At 37.7% G+C, this 20,542-nt stretch overlaps 1 protein-coding gene across 1 annotated transcript in view; it reads right to left on the bottom strand.

Annotated features, from left to right (window-relative positions):
- Positions 1-17,573, bottom strand: part of AKAP7 (A-kinase anchoring protein 7) — an 89,698-nt gene extending 72,125 nt beyond the window's left edge. Inside the window, 6 exon segments of the mRNA XM_065056989.1 lie at positions 3,198-3,358; positions 8,529-8,665; positions 12,878-13,023; positions 14,074-14,223; positions 17,209-17,512; positions 17,514-17,573. Of these exon segments, the coding sequence (XP_064913061.1) occupies positions 3,198-3,358; positions 8,529-8,665; positions 12,878-13,023; positions 14,074-14,223; positions 17,209-17,512; positions 17,514-17,573 (958 nt within the window).
- Between the last annotated feature and the right edge of the window lie 2,969 nt (positions 17,574-20,542).

The raw sequence follows: 20,542 nt of genomic DNA, 5'->3' as shown, positions 1-20,542 counted from the left end.
GAGCAGGAGTACTAGGCATTTGACTTACAGCCTATTTTGAATTAATATACAAGATGTTTTACAGAAAATAAATGTCACATTTCTGCTAATATGGTTCTTTACATTAGAAAGTATATTTATTGTGTGAAATACAACCCAGAAAGTACTACATGGTCTTTTCCACAAAATGCAACGCCTTCAGTAGGAGGTTTGGCCCTTAGAGGACTGTCTGCTAATGTTTTGTAAAAACTGCATGCAAACTAAACTGTGTTGCAATTAACTCTGTAAGTGTACTCTTACATTAAAGGAATTATACATGTGATATGCTTGAGGGAGAAGAGAAAATCCTAATGACTCTCTTGTTTACTTTGTCTGCTCTGAAGAGTTCACATGCATTCTTTTGTTTTAGATTATTTGATATTCCAAATTGCACTGCCCTGAAGGACATCTGTGTAATAACAAATTATCTATTTTTATCAGGTTACTTATATTAATTTCTTTGCTATTTAATCTAGTGAAGACCTACATAGAAACTGTTTGCTATATTGATTTTCTTCCTACTCACACGTTTTTCCACTCATCTAACATGTAACTAAGCTAACATGTGAAACACACTTGTGTAATATTCAGTGTTGCATAATTACAGACCTAAAATATTTTTCTCTAGCACAAACATCAATAGAAAAACCAAATATGTTTTAATGAATTATAGGTTACCTGTTATGAAATAATATTAGCACTTCCAAGAAGGCACAAAAAGATACTCTGAAATCAGCAGCAATTCAGACGCTATGGTTTTGACAGTTACTAAGCAATGTTATGATGGCATATTCTGAAGTCATACCCATTGAACATTTTCAATCATTTTACCATTTTCTTCTGGTAATGTTCAGTTCCCTACCCTGTTTCAGAACTAAATCCAGATGAAACAAAAATCACTGTAAAAGTGTAGAGACTGAAGAACAGGCCTAAGGCGAATAAATGATGTCTTGGGTTGGCAAAAGTAAGCCCTGAAATAAGAAACATTTTTACTAAACAGCAGTAGTTAAGTGAAAATAAAAATATACAGCTGTGGTTCTAATACAAGCAAAGAATATTCCACAGTGAGTATCAGTAGTTATGCTTTCCAAGAAAAACATAGGTTTTCTTGTTTGCTAAATGTGACTGTACTATCAGTTTGTCCACTAGGAAGGACAGTTGAACTGAAAAACAAAGGTCATCTCAGCTTTACTTGTCTAATTCTCATCAAAATCCAGTTCACGAGTCCAAGATGCACAGAAAATCACTGATAAGAAACTTTTCTTTCCTGTAGTTAAAGATACTTGGCTCTCCATGTCTAGCAATTTTGATTATGTTGGAGTTCTTAACTATAATCTTCTCAAAATCAAAAGTTATTGTCACTAACAGGAGCCATTAACCTCCTTTCACAAGAGGTACTGAAAGGGAATACAGTTCATGAATTATCTCACTGTTTATAAAACAGCATACATACTCAATATTCTGTCGTGTTTAAAAGAAGTCTAAAGACAAATTCAAAGACAAGGATGAGGAAGCACATCATCCAAAGGGCTGAAGAATACTTGGTAGGTTCAATCTTTGAAATATTATTTGATTATTTAACAACGCAAGCGCCTCTGGAAATGTAAAAACTGTTCCATTTCTATCATGCTGAATATTAGAAATACTGCTCTATTGAGTGCTGCTTAAAATAGTAAAGCATTGCCCAATAACGGCATAAGCAATTTGGTAAGCTGGAAAGCTCACACTCTTCCATTCAAGTTTTCTTTAAAATGCAAGTTAAAAATACTAAACATTTTCTAAATGCGCTTCAGAAATCAATCTAATTAATTACTAGAGAAACCACTGTATTAATAAAGACTTTTTCCATCTTTTCTCTGTGCTGGACTGCAAAGAGGTAGCGTGACAGCAGCACTCTTTGCTACTCTGCAGAATGTCCTATACTGGTTATTGCACTATAAAAAAATGGTGTGACCTCACATTCCCCAGAGCACAAAAGATAATTCATCAATACTGAAAAACTCTTTTTAAGAAGAGACTTTCCAAGGAATAGTTGGAATTGCCGGGATAGTTTTAAAGGACACAAAGGAATTACAGACAGTACTGTTCTCTGAGAATTTTTATTTAAGATCTGTAAACAACATAGTTTAAGTATAGAGTCATAGATTAAAAAACTCCACTCTACCTGCTGTTTTCCAGTAGATGTTTATACGCCTTTTATATATTCCTACTGACTTGAACTATGTCTTTGGATGCATTTTATCTCACTGGCAAAGGCAGTGCCCTTAGCTCCACTGTTAAGACAGAACTGAGAGTTTTGCTTTTGAAGTGAACATGTGGATGCACGTGCAGAGTAGCATGTAGCTGCCACATCTTTCAGTAACTTCCTAATTGCTAAAAGAAGGCAATTAACATTGAACAAGCCACAGACTGGTTCCACAACTGCTCCAAAAATTATTTCAGGTTAAAGCAGCGTAGAATCCAACTCCATTATTCTGGCAGATGAGTCATGTAATTCTCTTGAATTCTCCTTATCCTCCAGGGGTGCAAAGAAACTCCAGGTTTTACTTTATACATATATGGAAATGTATGTATGAAGTACATATCTATACCTAGACATATATATGTGTGTGTGTATATATGCACTTATACAAGTGGGAATGGTAAGGTACAGTTAATTCACTGAGATCTAAGAGTGGTATATATAACATAGAGGAAACATGAAACTTAAACACTCCCCAGACCGTGGAATAGGAAAGAATGTCACTGTCTCTCAGTGCTCTACTCAGTATGAACACAAAGGAGAGAACTATGTAACTTTGAAAGTCAGGTAAGATGCATCAAAGATACAGTTCTTTAAGTCAGTATGAATATACAAATTGAAAGGGGTGCAAGTATCAGCTGAGAAACAGCAGACAGCACTTGGACCAAAACAAGGTAAAATGGGGTCTTTAGATCCATCTACAAACCTGCAGTTACATATACTAAATAAAAAGATATCAGAGAATAGTACCACCTGTAACTGAATAATAGTTTTGGACTATAGTTTTGAACTATGCTGGGAAATTTGTTATGTAGTCTTTACAGCTGTAAAGGTAAAGTAACGTTGACTAAATTACCACCAATTTACGTTTGTGCTCCATTCTCATCTAGGTAGTCAAAACTCTTGAAAGCACTTAAACTAGATTGACAAGTTGTACCTGCTATTTCCGTAAGTATAGCTGTATGATCTTTTTTTGCCAACTTCACAAATCCAACTTCATTTCTGAAGTGATCAATTCCTTGAAAAGACAAATCCACGGTTTTTCCTTTCAGGAGATCTTCTACAAAACCCTTGCTGTCTGAAAGAGCACCAACCGCTCTGTCAAGAGGAAAGAACATATCTATGTGAAAGTCAAACATATTAATATAATGATTAATAGTAATGTAATCAGTATCAAAAAATCTCACAAAGTGTTATTAGTATCAATTTATTATCTACTCAGGTACTTTTACACAACTTCCTATGAATGCAGTCAGTGTTATTACTACCATTTTATAAAGGTACACTGGTTCATATATCCTTCTGTAAAACATACTAAGGCAAACCTAGCAGCAGGTGTAATTCCTCAAGAGAGTTTACCTCAGTCCTCAAGGTGACCAGGCATTAAGATGATAATGTCTCTATTACTCTGCGCATCCCATTTAAGTAATATCCTTCCTCAGAAGAATCTGGCTTTCCATTCTTAAATTAATTAACTTTTTTCATCTCCTGATAACTCAACCGAAAACTCTAGGATTCTGCTTCATTCAAACTTACTACAGTGTGTTACTTAATATTATAAACAGAGGTTAGTGTCATTATATATATATATAATGATGAAATTATATGGAAATTACTATTAAGCTCATTGAGAACTGTTAGAAGTACTACCTAAATTGATGTTTACTTTCTTTAAGAGATATGTAGCATGCACACATAATCTACACGTACCTTAAGAAACAGGAACAAGCCTGGTAACTTATTAATAATCATTTTAATTAGCCACATTAAGTGTATGTACAATTACATTAAACATGTGTTTTGACATGCACTTGAAGTGATTCACGCGCTAAACAAGAAGTATATAAACCTTCTTAGTGTCTTCTAGAAGATCTCTCACATGCTCACAGTTTTTAATTCTATTCAACGAAAACGGAATTTAAACTTTTCACTGAACTGATTTTGACTTTATTAAACACTAGATGGCAGTAACTGTTTAAAAACTCTCAAGAGTTTATTTTGGCTTTTGTGTCCTAGCTGGATAAAAGCCAACATCATTTCTAAAGTGGGCTACATTATATTATTTAAGCCTGTACAACTACAAACAACTCTACCCAGGCTTCCATTGTGTTTAACAAGATGGACTCTTGATGAGAACTCTGCATTTAATTGAAACCTAGGCCAGCTTAAGAGACGTTACTGTTGATTATATGACAAAATATCCTTGATGGATGTAGTCCTCCTGTGTTTTTTAAATAGAGCTTTAATCTACAGCCTACAAGTACTTTAGCTCCTATATAAACACTTTAAAAAAAAAGCCATTACTTGTTCCTTGGCAAAGACATTTTTATTTGAGCATAGTCTCTGCCACTTACCTACCATTTTATCACCATTGGGCAAGTCTATTCCTGTGTCTTTCCTATGTGATATACTTCAAGACCTTTCAAAACCACCATCTAGTACTGATCATACCTGTCAGATTACTTCAAAAGTAATCATGTGTAAGTTTATTTACTGACATGAACCTGAAAATGGTTCCAAATCAAGCACAGATATTTCAAATACACTGTGTGAAAGACTGCAGTGGGCTTTCAAGTAGTGAGTCATGCACATACCTAACACCCATCTCTGAATTTTTTGCATCTGAGAACTGGTACACAGCGAGACATGGAAAGCTCTGTTCTCCAGCTGAACAGACTCCTATTTCCACACTGTAGGGTGTGCTGCAGAACTCGCTGACCAGCTCAACTCTACCTGAAGAAGTCTATGAAAGGTCAATTCACACAGAGCAGTGTGTTTTCAGTTTAGCACTGTGTCACTGAAGACTTATTTCTACTTTTTTTTTTTACATATGATCTTGAAAACACTAAAATATTTAGAAAAACAGTTGTCATCTCACTCTAGCATATTTTGTATTTTTGTATTCTGTCAATCACTTTATAATGTCTAACAATTGCTTTGTAAGAATAAGGCACAAGGACAAATATTTCCACTGAAGTCAATAGCAAAACACAGAACAGTAGTATTTTCTTATGATTCCATACCAAAGAGTATTTACAATGCCAGATAGTAGTCACACTCAGTGGAACTAACCCACAGGGGTAACAAAAACTTTACAAGCATTTTGCTCCAAAGTGGAAAAAAGAAAAAAAAAAAAAAATTAAGCAGCATATTCTAAGTGAATACAAACTAGGATTATAGAAGCAGTGCCTGCTTTTTTCTATACTGTTGTAATGTAAATATTATAGCACTTAAAACTGATGTATTTTCTTTTTAGAAACTTCTGATTTTTTAATTTTGATTACTTGTTAGAAAAAGCCACCTTGCAAAAAAAAGCCAAACTGATTCCTTCCAGCTCTCGTATTTGTAATGAAAAGGTAAGATTCACAGTCTTTGACAGGTAACAAGCAAGAAGACCTTGACATTGTAGTCTGGTAATGAAGCCATTTACTGCAAAGGCAGGCATCCTGATTTCTAGTACCTGGTCCCATGACTATGCATTGTTAGCATGGACTAGAGCTCCTCTGCCTGAAGGGAGCACTGTCATGACTCTTGCTTAATTTCTTTATGGTTTTTAGAATCGAATACTCTTGATTTCACACAGTCCTAGAAAAAGATGTGTGAAGTGCATTCATGAAGGCTAGACCACAGTCAATCAGTTAGGAAACTTGCATGGGAACTACAGCTCTGGATTCCCTTAGAGAAGTCTCAAATACAGATTTCCATTTCCAGGGTGAAAGCTGTATGTACTAAAACACCATACAAAGGGCTTTGTGCTGAATTGAATGTTATGTTTAGCACATGCTTATCACGCATTTTGACTTCAAATAGCATTCAACACATTTCATTTCTGTTTAGACAGAGGCACTATTGTGCAAACACAGTAGAAAAACTGTAGATATCTATGTAACTTAATGAATCCAAACCTAAGGATCCGTGAACACCAAGACACACAGCTGACTAGCTGAACTTTGTTTGAGGGATTGTTCTCACCCTATATTACACACAGGTTCTTTTGCCAGCCTGGATCTTGGTTTCTTTCCATTAACCTGGTATTGAAACTTGGTAAAGCAAAGAAAAGAAATTTCAACTTTTCAATCTCCAGGTGCTCCCAAAAGATTAAACTGAAAACATCAGTAATGAAAAAAAAATCCCATAAAATAGAAAATGCAATCTAGAATACCTGAGGATAGCTGAGCTAGATACCTGTAGGAGGCATCTGGCCAGAGAAGGAGTGAATCACTGGGGAAGCTGCTGCTGACTAGAGGCCAGCTCCTGGGTGCCTGGACTGGGGAGTTCTGCTGGGAGAGGCAGAGAAGAACTCCATCAGTGCTCGAGTGGCAGTCAGATTGCCGAGAAGGAGCTCAAGGAGTAGTAGAAGAGAATGAATTTGAGAATATTTGATATACAGTTTAGGTGTCTCAAAATACTCATTTCCTTTTTAAAAAAGTTTAAACTTCGAAGCCTTTTAAAAAAAATCTTCAGTGAACAGTTGGTGGTTGTTTTCACCAACTGACATGTGTTGCTACAGTTTGCTCATCAACTAGGGCAGGAGGAAGCTAGTGTGCCTCTACTCCAGGAGACAAAATGCACATGGAGAAGAGAGGGAGTCCAGCAGATCTACTACCCTTTGCTTTCCCTTCTATTCTCTGCTCCTGGCTATGTTTCTCTCTCTTTAGATCAGATCATTGGAGACAAGGATGCAGGCAAATTTGCACCCTCACAGGAGAGGCAACAGTGTAGAGGCCTCAAGGATATAGCATTCAGGGAAAGAAGTGTGACAATAATGCAAGGAAATTGATTTAGATATACTGGTATCTCATTATTTTTAGGGGTGTTAATGTTTTTAGCCAAAATACTTCTCCTTATTAGAAGTATGCCCTTGGCTACCAAACGGTTCCTAAATTCTACCTTGGATTTTCACTTTCTTATGATCAATCTGCACTTTAGCAACCAAAGTTTCTGGGGGAAAAAAATAACACACACTTATTAGACACATTAGTTTGTAACTGTATTACCATAACCAAAACAATGTCTCACTGCACTTATTCATTATTTGACCTAGATAATTCAGTACATGGACCACATGCTTGCTAATGCTGCAGAGAAAACCAATGAGAGAACTCATGTGGGGGGGATGAAACCATGACACTTCTATTTCATAGAATTATAACCATCTCATGAATTTTAATTCATTAGAAATACAAAATGGACACATAAGGGATAGAAGATTCCCAGATATTCATATAATGCCAGTAGGCCATTTATCAGGATTTTAGATAATACTCTGTTGCAGTTACCAAAGTGTTTGCAATCTCAATTCTGCAATTATAATATGCGAATATAGAGACATCACATATGCAGGCTATTGTGCACCAGACCTAAATAAAAACTGTCAAGTCTGCATAATGCGGGACTATAAAATACAATGCATGCTTTCATTGCAAGTCAAAATTACAACTAGACACAAAAATTATTATTCTGAACGTTGATAAATTACAGCTGTATAGATAGACTTAAAAGTCTGAACATCTTCATATTTACCATTGGACTTGTATGTTAAAGTACACTTGTCAGACAGCAGTACAACATGCAACAAACAGTAAAAAACACCAAAGAACTGCATTTTTATAAGGCAACTAGTTGCATCTAACACTCAGACACATGACATCACTGTATAATACATATGTCTTTCCACAGCTTTTCTATGATCAAAGAGATCAGCTATATCACTGAAGCAACATAAAAAATATACTTTTGTAAGGCCTAATAGCCACCTCTCTTTTAGTGTACTTGAATTTTGAGTATAATAAATTCATTTAGGGACATCAAAAAATCCTGTAACTGCATGAGACATTAGCTTGGAGCTATGGTTTATTTCATTGAAGTCTTTCAGTGACAATTACTGATTTGGCTTATAAGATTTGCTAACCTATGAAATCTTGAAAGTTCCCCTGTTAATCTGTTCAGTGTCCCCTATATCAAAACAGTGTTTTAAAATAATTACATTAGCAAACATGAGATTTGTTTATGCAAGTTCAGCACACAGTAAGAAAAATGCAAAGGAAAAAAGTATCTTTTGTTCAGAGCTCATGACATACCGTAAGTTATGAAAATGGCTAATATTAATGTTAGCATTTTAACAACAATATGAATTTAATGTTCAGGAACCCTGGCAATTCAGGGCTGTGTATCACAAAAAATAAGCATCAGTCAACCGTCCTAGTCTTTTTATGAGCTACTCCAGCAAAAATACTTGTGTATACTTAATTTAATATAAAATACCTACATACTAACGTCTTCTTCATTCGATAAATGCATCACTAACATGGTGACATGCAACGAGCCAGAGCGAACCATTGCTTTGGAAAGCCTTTGATCCTTTTGTATTATTGCATCTTGGAGAGCCTGAATACTGCCAGTAATCTGGGAAGAAAGACAGACACAGAAACAACAGTCAGCTATTACAATTACTGTGTCCCATCATGCAAGTGAACAAGAAAGCACACAAACTGAAATCAAACGTTTATGTAAAAACCATTCTAGCAGAAGAAAGTTTGATCCTCTGACAAAGCTGTGCTAACTGACCCGAGTAAACCCAAAGTGGGTATGAATGGAGTAATTAATAAATCACTGGACACTCCCCATCATATCTTGATAGGAGTTTGCTTCCATAAGTATGATAAATTTCTGGAACAGATTAAGATCATCCAGTTTTACACTACCAGTAATTCAAATAAAAGGTTTCTTCAAGGACTCTGCTCACTTGTATGCTGCTATGTGCAGACAAGTGTCTGGAAAAAGAAAGAGATTTTTGCAGGACTGGGCATGTACAAAACAGGAATATTCAGTAAATAATTTGTAGAGATATCCACTTTACAGTTCTGACCATACTGTCCAATAGATAGATATAAATTATATACTCTCTTCAAATATATTTTAACAAATTTCCATACAACATCTATACAGTTCTAACTTCACGAGTCCTTAAAATTACTTGAATTACATTTTCTTCATTGAAAGTTATTTGTATGGTTATTTATGCTTTATAAATTGTATACAAAATATTCACTGTGCTTGCCATAATGATAGCTCTATCGTAGTGATTTAAGAAAAAAAGTGTGACAGTTCTTGAATATGTAGATGGAAAATAAATCCAATAACCTTGACCATCTTACAAAACGTATTATTTCTTAAAGCATGTTAACAAAGGCATTACAGATCATTCAGATTTGGTGTGTGAGTCTAAAAGAAGCATGTATAAAAGTTTGTAGAAAACTGTTGGGTTTTTTTTAATTCAAAACCCAGTGGTGAATGCTTCACAAATATATTATACATATTGACTTTCATAACATAAGCACAACCAGATCTTAGGTTAAAAAAGAAGCTTTGATATATTTTGATAGCTCTGTTAATCATAAGGACCACATAAATTTCCTGAAAAAAACACAGTCTAATGGGAGTGATCAGTAGTTTTCTGACTGAATTTCTTAAGATGAATTTTGCCATGCAAGTTTTATCTAATGTGCCACAGATATCTATTAATGCCATCTAAATAAAACCAAGTTGTAACTGAAACGAACCAACTCTAGGGAGGATGAAGAGGAGGAAGGAAGGTAAAAGCCATTTGCCAGTACAAGGCGATGTGGCATCTACAAAACCACAAGTGTTTTAGGTAGTGTAAGACGTACGAAGAAAATTGCACCAACATTTTGATCATTAATCATGTTGTAATAAGACCAACTTCCTTCATATGTCAGAACTGATCTTATATTGGATAAATAACACTTTTATTGTCTCAGATGTAGGAGAAATTTAACCCGCATTTAAGCAAAAAAAAATGGTAAATGCAATCTCTGGTAATTACAATGTATTGACTGCATAATTATTTAAGTTTATAAACTAAAATAAATGCAGTTATCCCTGTTAAAAAAAAAAAAAAAAGCAAACAACAAAAAAACCCAAAACAACCTCAAAAATGAGATCACCTATCATATGAATTACAATTTTATTCCATTTTCAACTATTGCTTCTAAATTTAATTCGCACCTGAAAGCTGGCAAAGAAAAAAAAAGGAAGACTAACCATGTTCTCTCTCTCTTGCTAAGTTACAACATTCTACACTATCTACACTATTTTGAGAGAAGAAGAAAAGTTTTCAGGTACATTTTTGTGAATTTCAGGATTTTATATCTAATATGTTTTCCCAGAAACTTTATGATCAAAACATAAGGCAAGAGCTGTAGCACAGCTGTGCCATCACAACGCATAAGATAACTTCAGATTTGTTCTGTTTTCTTCAATAAATCTCAGGTGCAATTAATGGTTGAGAATGCTGAATTTTAATTAAGTGAACCAGGACTCTTCCTACATCTCAGTATAACTAGTTATGACCCACTGCATAAATAAAAATGTTAAATTGCTATTTAACCTGCTATTTATATTACCTTACAAAGTTGTACGTTGTATTACGACTGCTATCATGTCATTTAACTTGAGATTTCTTAACTAAAACAAATATCTGAAGGCAGATCATACTCAACAATTCCCCTCAGATTATTTTTAAAAGTGTTCCAAAATAAGGCCTCAAACACTGATTTTGAGGTCCCCTCTCCCATTACTTTGAACATGTTATTCTGAAGAGTAATAAAATAACTTGGTTTTGCTTATTGCAAGGATAATATTAGTAAGTGCATATAAAGACTATAAGCTTTAAAGATTTACCAAATTAATTATAATTATAATATCATAAAGACTAGAGGGCCCTGAAAGACTAATCTACCAAGTGATAACATATCAGATGAAACATTAAAAAAAAATTACCAGAAAGGAATACAATGATAGTCATCCATTTAACTATTTTTGCAAAAGTAATAATGCAAAGTTTAATATAAATTCAAGATTAAGGGAACACCACATTTTATTTATGAAGATTCAAAACATAATTAAAATGAAAACAAGGAAACTGTTTAATTTCCAAGAGGAACAGTTCATCAAATGTTCCAGAAATATTCCTTATTACAAAATGGTTCTCGGCATAAATGCCCAAAACACTCCACTGGAATAAAATCAGATCCTTAAAAAAAGAAAGTTCTCTCAGTACTGACATACTACCACTAATTACCAGATTCCTTCTGGTTATCAAGAAACCAAGTGTCTTAAGTCTAAATTTTGGCTAATGTTGCCTGTAAAAATTCCAACATGTATTTACTACTTTCAGAAAAACTCCATATCTAAGGCAAGTATAAACAAAACTTTCCAGCAAAATCCTGGAATTCCCAAATGCTCTGAGATTTAATATAGTTGTTCCTTTACCTCTGGAAATAATAAAAGACTAAATACATGACATATAGAAAAAGCATGCATAGTTAAGACTCTCCATTCAACCAGCCATTCAACACAATAACAACCATGAGCAGAAAGTCTCAATTATCTGATTATATAACCCAAACATTATTCTTTCACTTGTTAAATCACAGAATAGACAGGAAAAAAGATATTTCAGAGTAAGATGACACAAAAGATCTCCCACCATATTTGTGTCAGCCTATCCAACCTTTACAATCTCTTCTTCATATAGTATGTTCAAAAGTATCAAAGACTGCACTGTAATTTTCAAACCTACTTTGGTTTATTTTCATTTTGGATTCTCTAAATCTTTGACTTTCTCAGAGAACAGATAATACAGATGCAGGATGAGTTAAATTTCACCTGAGATAGAACCTTGTATTAAAAAATAAATCTAAATTTGGAAATGGTGGCAAATTGTTTGGTTTAACTTTTTAAACATAATGCACCTGCTTTCAAAGCTATATAAGAGACATCCCACAGCATGTAAGAAATAATCCTCATTCGCTGTCTAAACATGACAACACGTGCTAACTACAAGAAAATACATTTTCTAAAAGAGCTCTCTGCACTTCTCTAATCCATTTGAACAACATCTCACTAAAACAACACATTGTTCGAAATTTAAATAAGATGATCAATTTTACTGGAAAATGTTGAACTGCAAGCTGCCAAGCTAAAACAGGAAAAGGATCCAAATTTAAATTCCTTTCTATAAGGAGAGCTAAAAATATTGCTAGGGATTTTCTTATTAAATTAAATAGGAATGTCTCCTTTATTCTACATGTGGGGTGTCAAACTCATTTTCAGCGGGGGCCACATCAGCCTTGTGGTTGTCTTCAAAGGGCCAAATTTAATTTCAGGACTGTATGTAACTACTCTTACACTCATACAGTCCTAAAATTACATTCGGCCCTTTGAAGGCAACTGCGAGGCTGATGTGGACTTCAGTGAAAATGAGTTTGACACCTGCGTAAGTGAATGACAAAACAAGCAATATTGGAACAGTAGAAAGGGGAAATTTAAGCCAGCTCCAGTAAAAACAGGGTAAAATCCATAAGACTAAAAAACTGAATAAAAAGAGAAAAAGTTTTCCTCTAGTCTTTTCCAGATAAGCAATTTTACTCACAAAAACGTTACAGGAAATAAAGCTACTCTTTGAACAGGCTGCTAATTTTCCTTTAAAAATACCTGATTTTTTTGTCAAAATAAAACACTGTGCTTCTTACAAACACATGCAGATATTGAAGTAATTCTGTTTATACTAAATTAGTATAAAAGGAATGTTACCTCTGGATTAGTGATTGGAAGAGAAATGAAATAATTCGGCTGATACTGTCTTTTCTTCTTCTTCTTTGTCTCACTGCCTTCTTCAATTTCCTTTCCAGTAGTCCTCTTTCTTTTCTTTTTTATATTTATTTCAGAGGTTGCATGCACTGAAGAAAAAAAAACAAAACGACTTTCAGCATATAGACAAATCAAAACAAAGATACACTTCATAACATGCAAACAGGAGCTGGACTTCAGTCAACTGACTGGAGCATGTCTTCCCAGTTATCCAATCTGCTCATGCTCTGAACTGTCTGATTGGGATCCTACTCCACTCTGAACTAATGTAGTCATACGAGTGGAGCACCATGTCTGAACTAAAAGCAAACATCTCTAAGTAAGGCTTATAAACTGCTAACAAAGACAAACAGGTTCCAAACTGCTGTGTGTCATTTAGCCAACTCACACTGCAGTGTAACAGGCCTGCAAATTGTCTGCACTTGAACATGGATGTGACTTTAGCGGAAAAGGGTCAGCATTAAGTTTCAATAATTCCAGGCATGCTGCATTTTGAAATATAAAACACAATAATACATACAATTATTAATGGAAAAGGTCGCATTAGACTAGGACCAGCCAACTGATAGTTCAAGGACCAAACCCAGCCCAGAAGAAAATTTCATCAAACACAGATCTACTCTCTACCTCCTCCTTTCCCAAAAATACCTTGCAACAGTGAAAGAAAGTGTGTATCCTCAATTCTACCTTTGCACCATAAATTATTTTTCTCCCAGCTTATTTCCTCAAGCCTTTAGCACACCCTCTCCCACCACATGCCCTGACACACACCTGTAAGCTGACCCAGGCTGCAGACATCCACTGTCCAGTTAGAGGTGCAGCTCTAGCCCCATGCTGGGAATACACATATTGGAAGACAGCTCATAAAAGCCATCACTCAAGAAGCTCATATACAGTAATTGACATATGGGTAGTCTTCATTCTGTGACTCATTGCTGCAATGGATCGCAAAACAGTACATTTTTAGCATGCTCAAGTACTTGCAGGACCGAGTACGATTAAGAGAAGCTCTGGACTGGATCCTGTTCATGGGGAAACGCTGTTCCATGTGCACAACTCACTTGTACATGCAAACAGGCAGGACCAAGAACTGTGTGATATGCCTATGCTTCCAGGCTACTTCTATTTAATGTACTTACTAACAAATTCATCTTCAATATCTGTGTCGACAAATGGCATTTCTGCCATCAGAGAGTCTACTGAATCTGCAGGACATGGCTCTTCTTCCTCTTGTGTCTTTTTCTTATTCTCTTCAAAGATTTTAATTTGCTGTACATTTTCCAGCCCATCTGTAATATATTTAAAATAATACGCTGAGTCTCAGTTTTTTATATAAACAGCTAAGACACATTATGCACAAGCAATATACAAGTATACATTTCACTTATTATGAGCAAATAAATATTGACATATAACTCTCTTAAGAATGCTGCTCTTCCTCATCGTCAAAATATCAGCAAAAAAACTTCAGTGCTTTACGTGGAATAGCAAAAAAAGGAGTTCAGCCTTCTATATTTAATAACTTATGGTCTTGTTCGGTTCTAAGTAAATGCAATTATGTGCAAAAAAGAGAATACTTATAACCGAGTATAACAAAAAAGAAAGTCTTCAGACATCACATAAAGTTCACTTTAGATAAGAGTAATGGCATATGAAATTCAGTGTAGACAAGCATTGGCAAAGGAATTCCAATGTAAACACACTGAAAATGAGGCATGAAGGAACAGGAAGAGAATCCTACCATTTCACATGATACAAAGAGCTCTCAGCTGACTAGGTCATTAAGGAATGAGAAGATTATTCCTGCATCTCCCACACAGTAGAGCATGTTACAGGCAGCAATGATCTGAACTTCTCAGTGTAAAAGCTGACTTCTAAAATTTAAGTTAAAGAAAGAATCAATATAAAACTCGCATGTATAAAGATATACGTGGAAATTCCATCTCAGAGTAATACCACAATGACAGAATAATCTCCACTAAGTTTTTTAAAATGTCTTTCTCCCCAAGAGTACTAACTAAGCATGAGTCATTGCCTTATGTCTGCTTCATGTTCCTGTATCAGTAAACTCTAATATTGGCATATGAGCAAGGAAAATCTTCTCTAGCAGCAAAAAAAATGAGCACATAACCAGGCATCCAGCAATACTCTTTTTGGGACAACTCCACAATGGGATTACTGTAGTGGAAGAAGCCTTATGTCAGAATTGCAGTTTATCCCAGGACAGCTCATTACTACAGACAACGCACTTTCAAAGCTCCTCTTGTGACCAGTGCAGATAGTCCAAAACTGGCCCAAGGGGAAAATTTGGCAGCAAAAGTGCATATTATGTTCCTGCGGCATGCAAAGCTACACTACATGTATAAAATCAATATTACAGAGCCCATTTGGGTTATTATTACCCTGTGGAACATTTTTTAAATATATCGCTTTATGTTAGGGAAGATAAGTAAAAGAACAACCTTATTAAATGCTAATTCACTCCAGTCTGAAGTAGGGAGGCATAAATCACCCTGTGGTTGTGGTCTGACACCTAACTTTATCCCCGAGGCTATTAAAAAGAAACAAAGTATTTAGTTTTGTTGCTTGTTCTCCCTGTAGACACTAACTATGCACAACAAACGAATGTTAAAACAATATTCAAATTATTAACATTTACATCAAAGCTCACACAAAATAGACTGTTGCTGGTAATCCACAAGCATACAGAAAACAATTCTTCTTTCAAAGAGATCTCAAAGTGCAGGCCAAGACAGAAATCCATGAAACTGACAAACAAGTAGGTCACTCTGGGGCAGAAAAGCTATCAACAATATTCAGAAATGCAGAATCATAATCAGCTGGGAGCAAAAGGGATTTGTTAAGGGAGCACCAGCCGCAGAACAAGGACTCATATAAATCTGAGGCATCTATATTGCAGATTACGCTTTTCCTTTGCTCTGTCCACTCAAAAAGCAACATACTTGTGCCACTTTGAAAACTTCTGTCTGCTCTCAACGGCAGATTGACATAGCAAAGGCACAACTATTCATTACCAATGTCCCTTCTCACACTGAACAGGCACTCCTCCTAAATTCTACAGGTTGTGCCTTGAGCAAAAAAAAAGTCCATCTCTCACCTTTTGTGAAATATTTATTAAAGAAATCAGCAACAAAACTCAAGAATTGTGTTCCAGTCACTGAAACAACCTGAAAACAAGATTTTTCAAAATTCTTGACATAATGTTAATAGTCTGAGACACATGTAACAAAACCAGCTTCCACAGGAACTCCCTGACCATCAAACTGTTGTAGGATAAAATGTTTTTTTCTTAATTGCATGCTTAATTAAATTAGCCCAAATTTCATATACGAACAGGTATCTACATTATTCCCATATTTGTATTTAAGTGGCTGCTGATATTCACCAGTATTTGAGTCATCTGTTCCAGGAGAAAAAAACATCATGATACACCTAGCTCACAAATGAGAGAATACAAAAACAAGGAGCAAGAAAACATATTTGATTACATTATCTTCCCAGCCTTCTTCTCTCATACTTCTAGTTTCACATAATCTTGTATTATTTGACACCTACACATCAGAGATCACAGTGAGATTAGGTGTTCCCTGTTTATATGTTTATATTCATTCTGTGACTCCGTGATATGTTTAGTATGTTTGTGTTCACATGTTTAATAACAAAGGAAACCTTTGGAGACAATTCAACCGAAAGCTGCTGTAGAAATAGATGGTCTTACGCTCCAGGCATTTTGGCACAATACTGGTGCTGACACTACTGTTTACATAGCCAGAAAAATTAAAAATCTTATTTAAAAACGAAACAAACAAAACAAAACAAACACAAAACAGAATTTTGAGTAAAATATATACATATATATATGTAGTAGATTTATTATTCAGCCAGGCCGGATGCTTACACAGACAAGAAGTTTGGGGACAGAGCGAGGCAGGCAGGGTAAATAAAGCCACAAGTCTTTTTAGCAACAGCCCACAATTAAGTCGGATCCTTTTCCCCTACGACCTCCCCAAGCCCTGCTGTGAAACCTCTTTCCATTTAACAGCCGAATGCGTGTTCACAAGCCAGAGCTTTCGCAGCCGCTGTGCGCGCCGTGACCACTCAACGGCCCCCGGGGAGCGGCGCCCCCGCACAGCACGACCGGGGCGCGGCCCCTCGGCAGCGGAGGGCGCCCGGTCCGCGCACAGGACGCTGCGGGGCCTCGGAAGCGCCTGCCCGCATCCCTCCCGCGCAACGCCGCCCCGCCGCCTCCTCACCGTGCTCCAGGGTGGCGCCGGGTGCGCGGGAGGGCTCCCCGACACTCCCGGCTGCTCCCGCCGCCGGCCGCAGCGCCATGAGGCGCGGCAGCGCAGGCACAACCCGCCGGGCGGGGAGGGTGCGGGCCGCCGCCGGCCGCGCCGAGTAAAGCGCGGGGAGAAGCCGGCGGAGCAGCTGCTGCATGCCCGGTGAGGGCGAGCAGGGCTGCCCGCCGGGAGACCGCGGAGAGGGGACCGTCCAGCGCCGCCGCCGTGCCCCCCGGGCACACGGCGGCAAGAGCGCGGGGCGGAGGGGGAACGGGGCCGTGTGCCCGCGGGACTACAGCTCCCAGCGTGCTCTGCGCCCAGCGGCCCGCGCGGGGCATGGCGGGAGGCAGGCGAACGGGGAGACCGCGGCCCGGAGTGCTGCACCTCCCCGTCGTCACTGTCCTCTCGCTTGCGGCAGGGGTTGAGGGGTTTTGGCCGAAATGTGCAAGGCACAGCGAAGGCACCCAGCTGGTGTGCCCTGAAACGTGAGATCCGCGCCTGCACGCGTGGCTTTCACTCAGCGTTTTACCGAAATGTGGCCGCCCGAGCGCTTGTCCCACGGAAAGGCTGTGACTGTGGGTGTCTCCCCCAAATAACCAGCTGTAGCTTAGGAGAGCTGCCAGGAGAACTGTATGCAACCCGGAGCAATGATTCCCTCCGTTTAGCCGCAGTCTGGGAGAGACTCGATGGCCTCACCCTAAACTCCTTCCTTCACGCAGCCCTTGTGCCCTGTAATGCAGACCCAAGCCCCTCTGACTGCGGCACCGAGGCCTCTGCTGCGGCCACACGGTCTCTTACTGGGAATCGGCGTCTGGGGTGTACGGAAGAGGCTGCTCCTCTGAGGCAAGGCATGGGAGATGCTCTTTTCCTGCTTAAATAAGGTTTGGTGCTTCTTGGAAGCCAAATCTGTCACTGGACTCTGAGGGAGAAGCCGAGCCAACTGTTGCGTGGTGCTTTGGAGGCTGGTCTGTGTGTATAGACTAGATCTGAGGGAGCTGATTGTTTACATGCATATAAATATTCCTACTTCCATTTTTAGAGAGAGTAGGAGTAGCAAAGCCAAATAACATAGGATGGTTGTGATAGGGAGGAAGCTGTAAGGTTGCTGGATATTAGAATCTTGAAGATGAGTGAAAGCGAGGCCACTTTCTCTATGTGGCTCCTCTGTGTCTTCCCTTTCTGGGAAATAAAGTCTGTTTGGATATATTTTATCACCGTTTTAACACATTTCGTGCTGTGTTTGCCTTCACTGTCGTTCACACAGTATTTTCACTTGATCAGCATAGTCCTGCAGAGGCCAAAGGCTGGAGCTGACACAGAAGTCCAAAAGATCCAAGAGAAGCTTTCGGATGAGGCTGCTGGCAGTTTTTATTACTATACGCATTTCATCTAAATGTCAGCTGTCATTTGGAGACTAAATACATGATTGGTCATCTCTTCCTAGCCTGTTGGCATTGGCAAGCAAGATACTTCCATAAAATTGGATTCCATAGAGTTACAGATAAAGTACTCAGAGAAGATATTTTAGTATCGTCTTTTTAAAAATATTAATTTAAAACGCAGCTTTGGATCCAAAACTGCACCAAATCACTTCATTATGTATTTTGCAGAAATCATCATCAAGCAAACACTAGAAAGAACATTTCTGTTTGTACAGTGGACAGGGGAGTCCAATGAAATCAGATAAATTGTCATTTCATAGTCCTTTTAACAACTGAAAACACAATGCAGTTTTAGTGGAGCTAAAGTTGTATCTAACCAATACCTACTAGCTTAGCACTAATACATAGATGTATTCTTTGGGTTTGTGATGTCCCCGAATATACTATTTTCAAGATGATGGAATGTGAGAAATTAAAAGCACCTTAGGTGGAGCTGGTAACAGTTGCCATTAATTGTCCCTGCAAGTCATAAAAGTGGTGTCAGAGGGAAATGTTCAGTTGAGGACTAGAAAGCTGAAGTAACAAGTTGTGATTTTTCTGCCTGCCCAATACTGCACAGGTTTCATAGAAGTCACTGACCTGGTGCCTGGCAGAAACTGTTTTGCACTACTGCTGAGTTTTGAGCAAAAGCCAGCACTTTATCAATTTTCTGTGGCCTTGCCTTTATTAAAGGGAGTTTCTGATTAACCTCTCAGCTGTACAGTTGTCCCTTTCAGGAAAAAAATGTCACGTAATGACAGCTGAGTGACGCTAGCAAAAAGAGAAAGCACAGGCAGCTCTCGAAATCTATTTGCTTACACACCCTCACTGCCCACACCTGTTCACCTCCCACCCACCTCACTGTCTCTTAATCCACTGTCTGACTTCAACCAAATTCAGTTTAGACTAAGAGGATTTAGAGGTAGGATATTCCCACACCTTCCCTGGAAATTAGTGGTTTGGGAGAAAAAAGAGTCACATTTAGCTCCCAAGTGAGGGAAAGAAGAAACAATTCTGTGCTTATTTTTTTCCATAAAGCTGTGGTTGGCCATGAGTACTGGTCAGCTCATTACATGATAGGTCAGGGTGCATATTATCAATGCATATGTCTTATCTTAGTCAAGCAAGAGATACGGGGGAGCTACGAGTATTTGGGACATGACTCACTCATGGGAGGCTAGGAAATAAAGGGGCAGGTATAGGAAGTGTTACAGGGAGGCCTGAGTATTGAAAGGGGTCATTGGGATATTGTGTTGGATGTGGGAGTGAGTTGAATGTATTGTAATGGGAAGGCATGGAGATGATAGGGGAAGCCTGAGTTATTGTGATGAGAAGGGAGGACATAACTGGTACGAAACGAGGCTTCATTACTGACACTGCTGGTACAGGAACTTGTTTTCTGACAAGTGAAGAAGAATAGACCATGATCTGGTAGTAATAAGAGATTTTCTGTAGAAACAAAGAGAAGTGTGAGTTGCAGAACTAGAGATAATGGAAAATGAGAGAAGAGGAGTGCCTGGGATAGAGTAATTTAATGCAAATATTAAAAAGCAAATAGGCTAGAGTTTCTACTATAGTTAGTTTAAAAGGAAGAAGTACATGAAAATGCTATCCGTTGTATTAATGAATAGAAACTACATTTGATTAACATCTAACATGAATATGAAGATTAATGTGGAAAGTATTAAAGTAAATGGATATTTTCATGATCTGTTAATTACAGGCTGTTCATTTACATTGCAAGAGGAGGGAACAGAACAGTGGGAATCAGCTGAAAAATTAACAGGGTACCGAGAGCAGCAATTCTTCACTTGGTACCCTCTGAATAGTGACCTGTTGTGAGGGACACTGGCTAAAGATCAGCATAGACACTCAAATGCTATTAA

This window comes from Columba livia, chromosome 3 (assembly GCF_036013475.1).
Source record: "Columba livia isolate bColLiv1 breed racing homer chromosome 3, bColLiv1.pat.W.v2, whole genome shotgun sequence".
NCBI classification, from domain to species: domain Eukaryota; kingdom Metazoa; phylum Chordata; class Aves; order Columbiformes; family Columbidae; genus Columba; species Columba livia.
The sequence above is the reverse complement of the archived record's forward strand: the minus strand, read 5'-3'. Positions and strand labels throughout refer to the sequence as shown.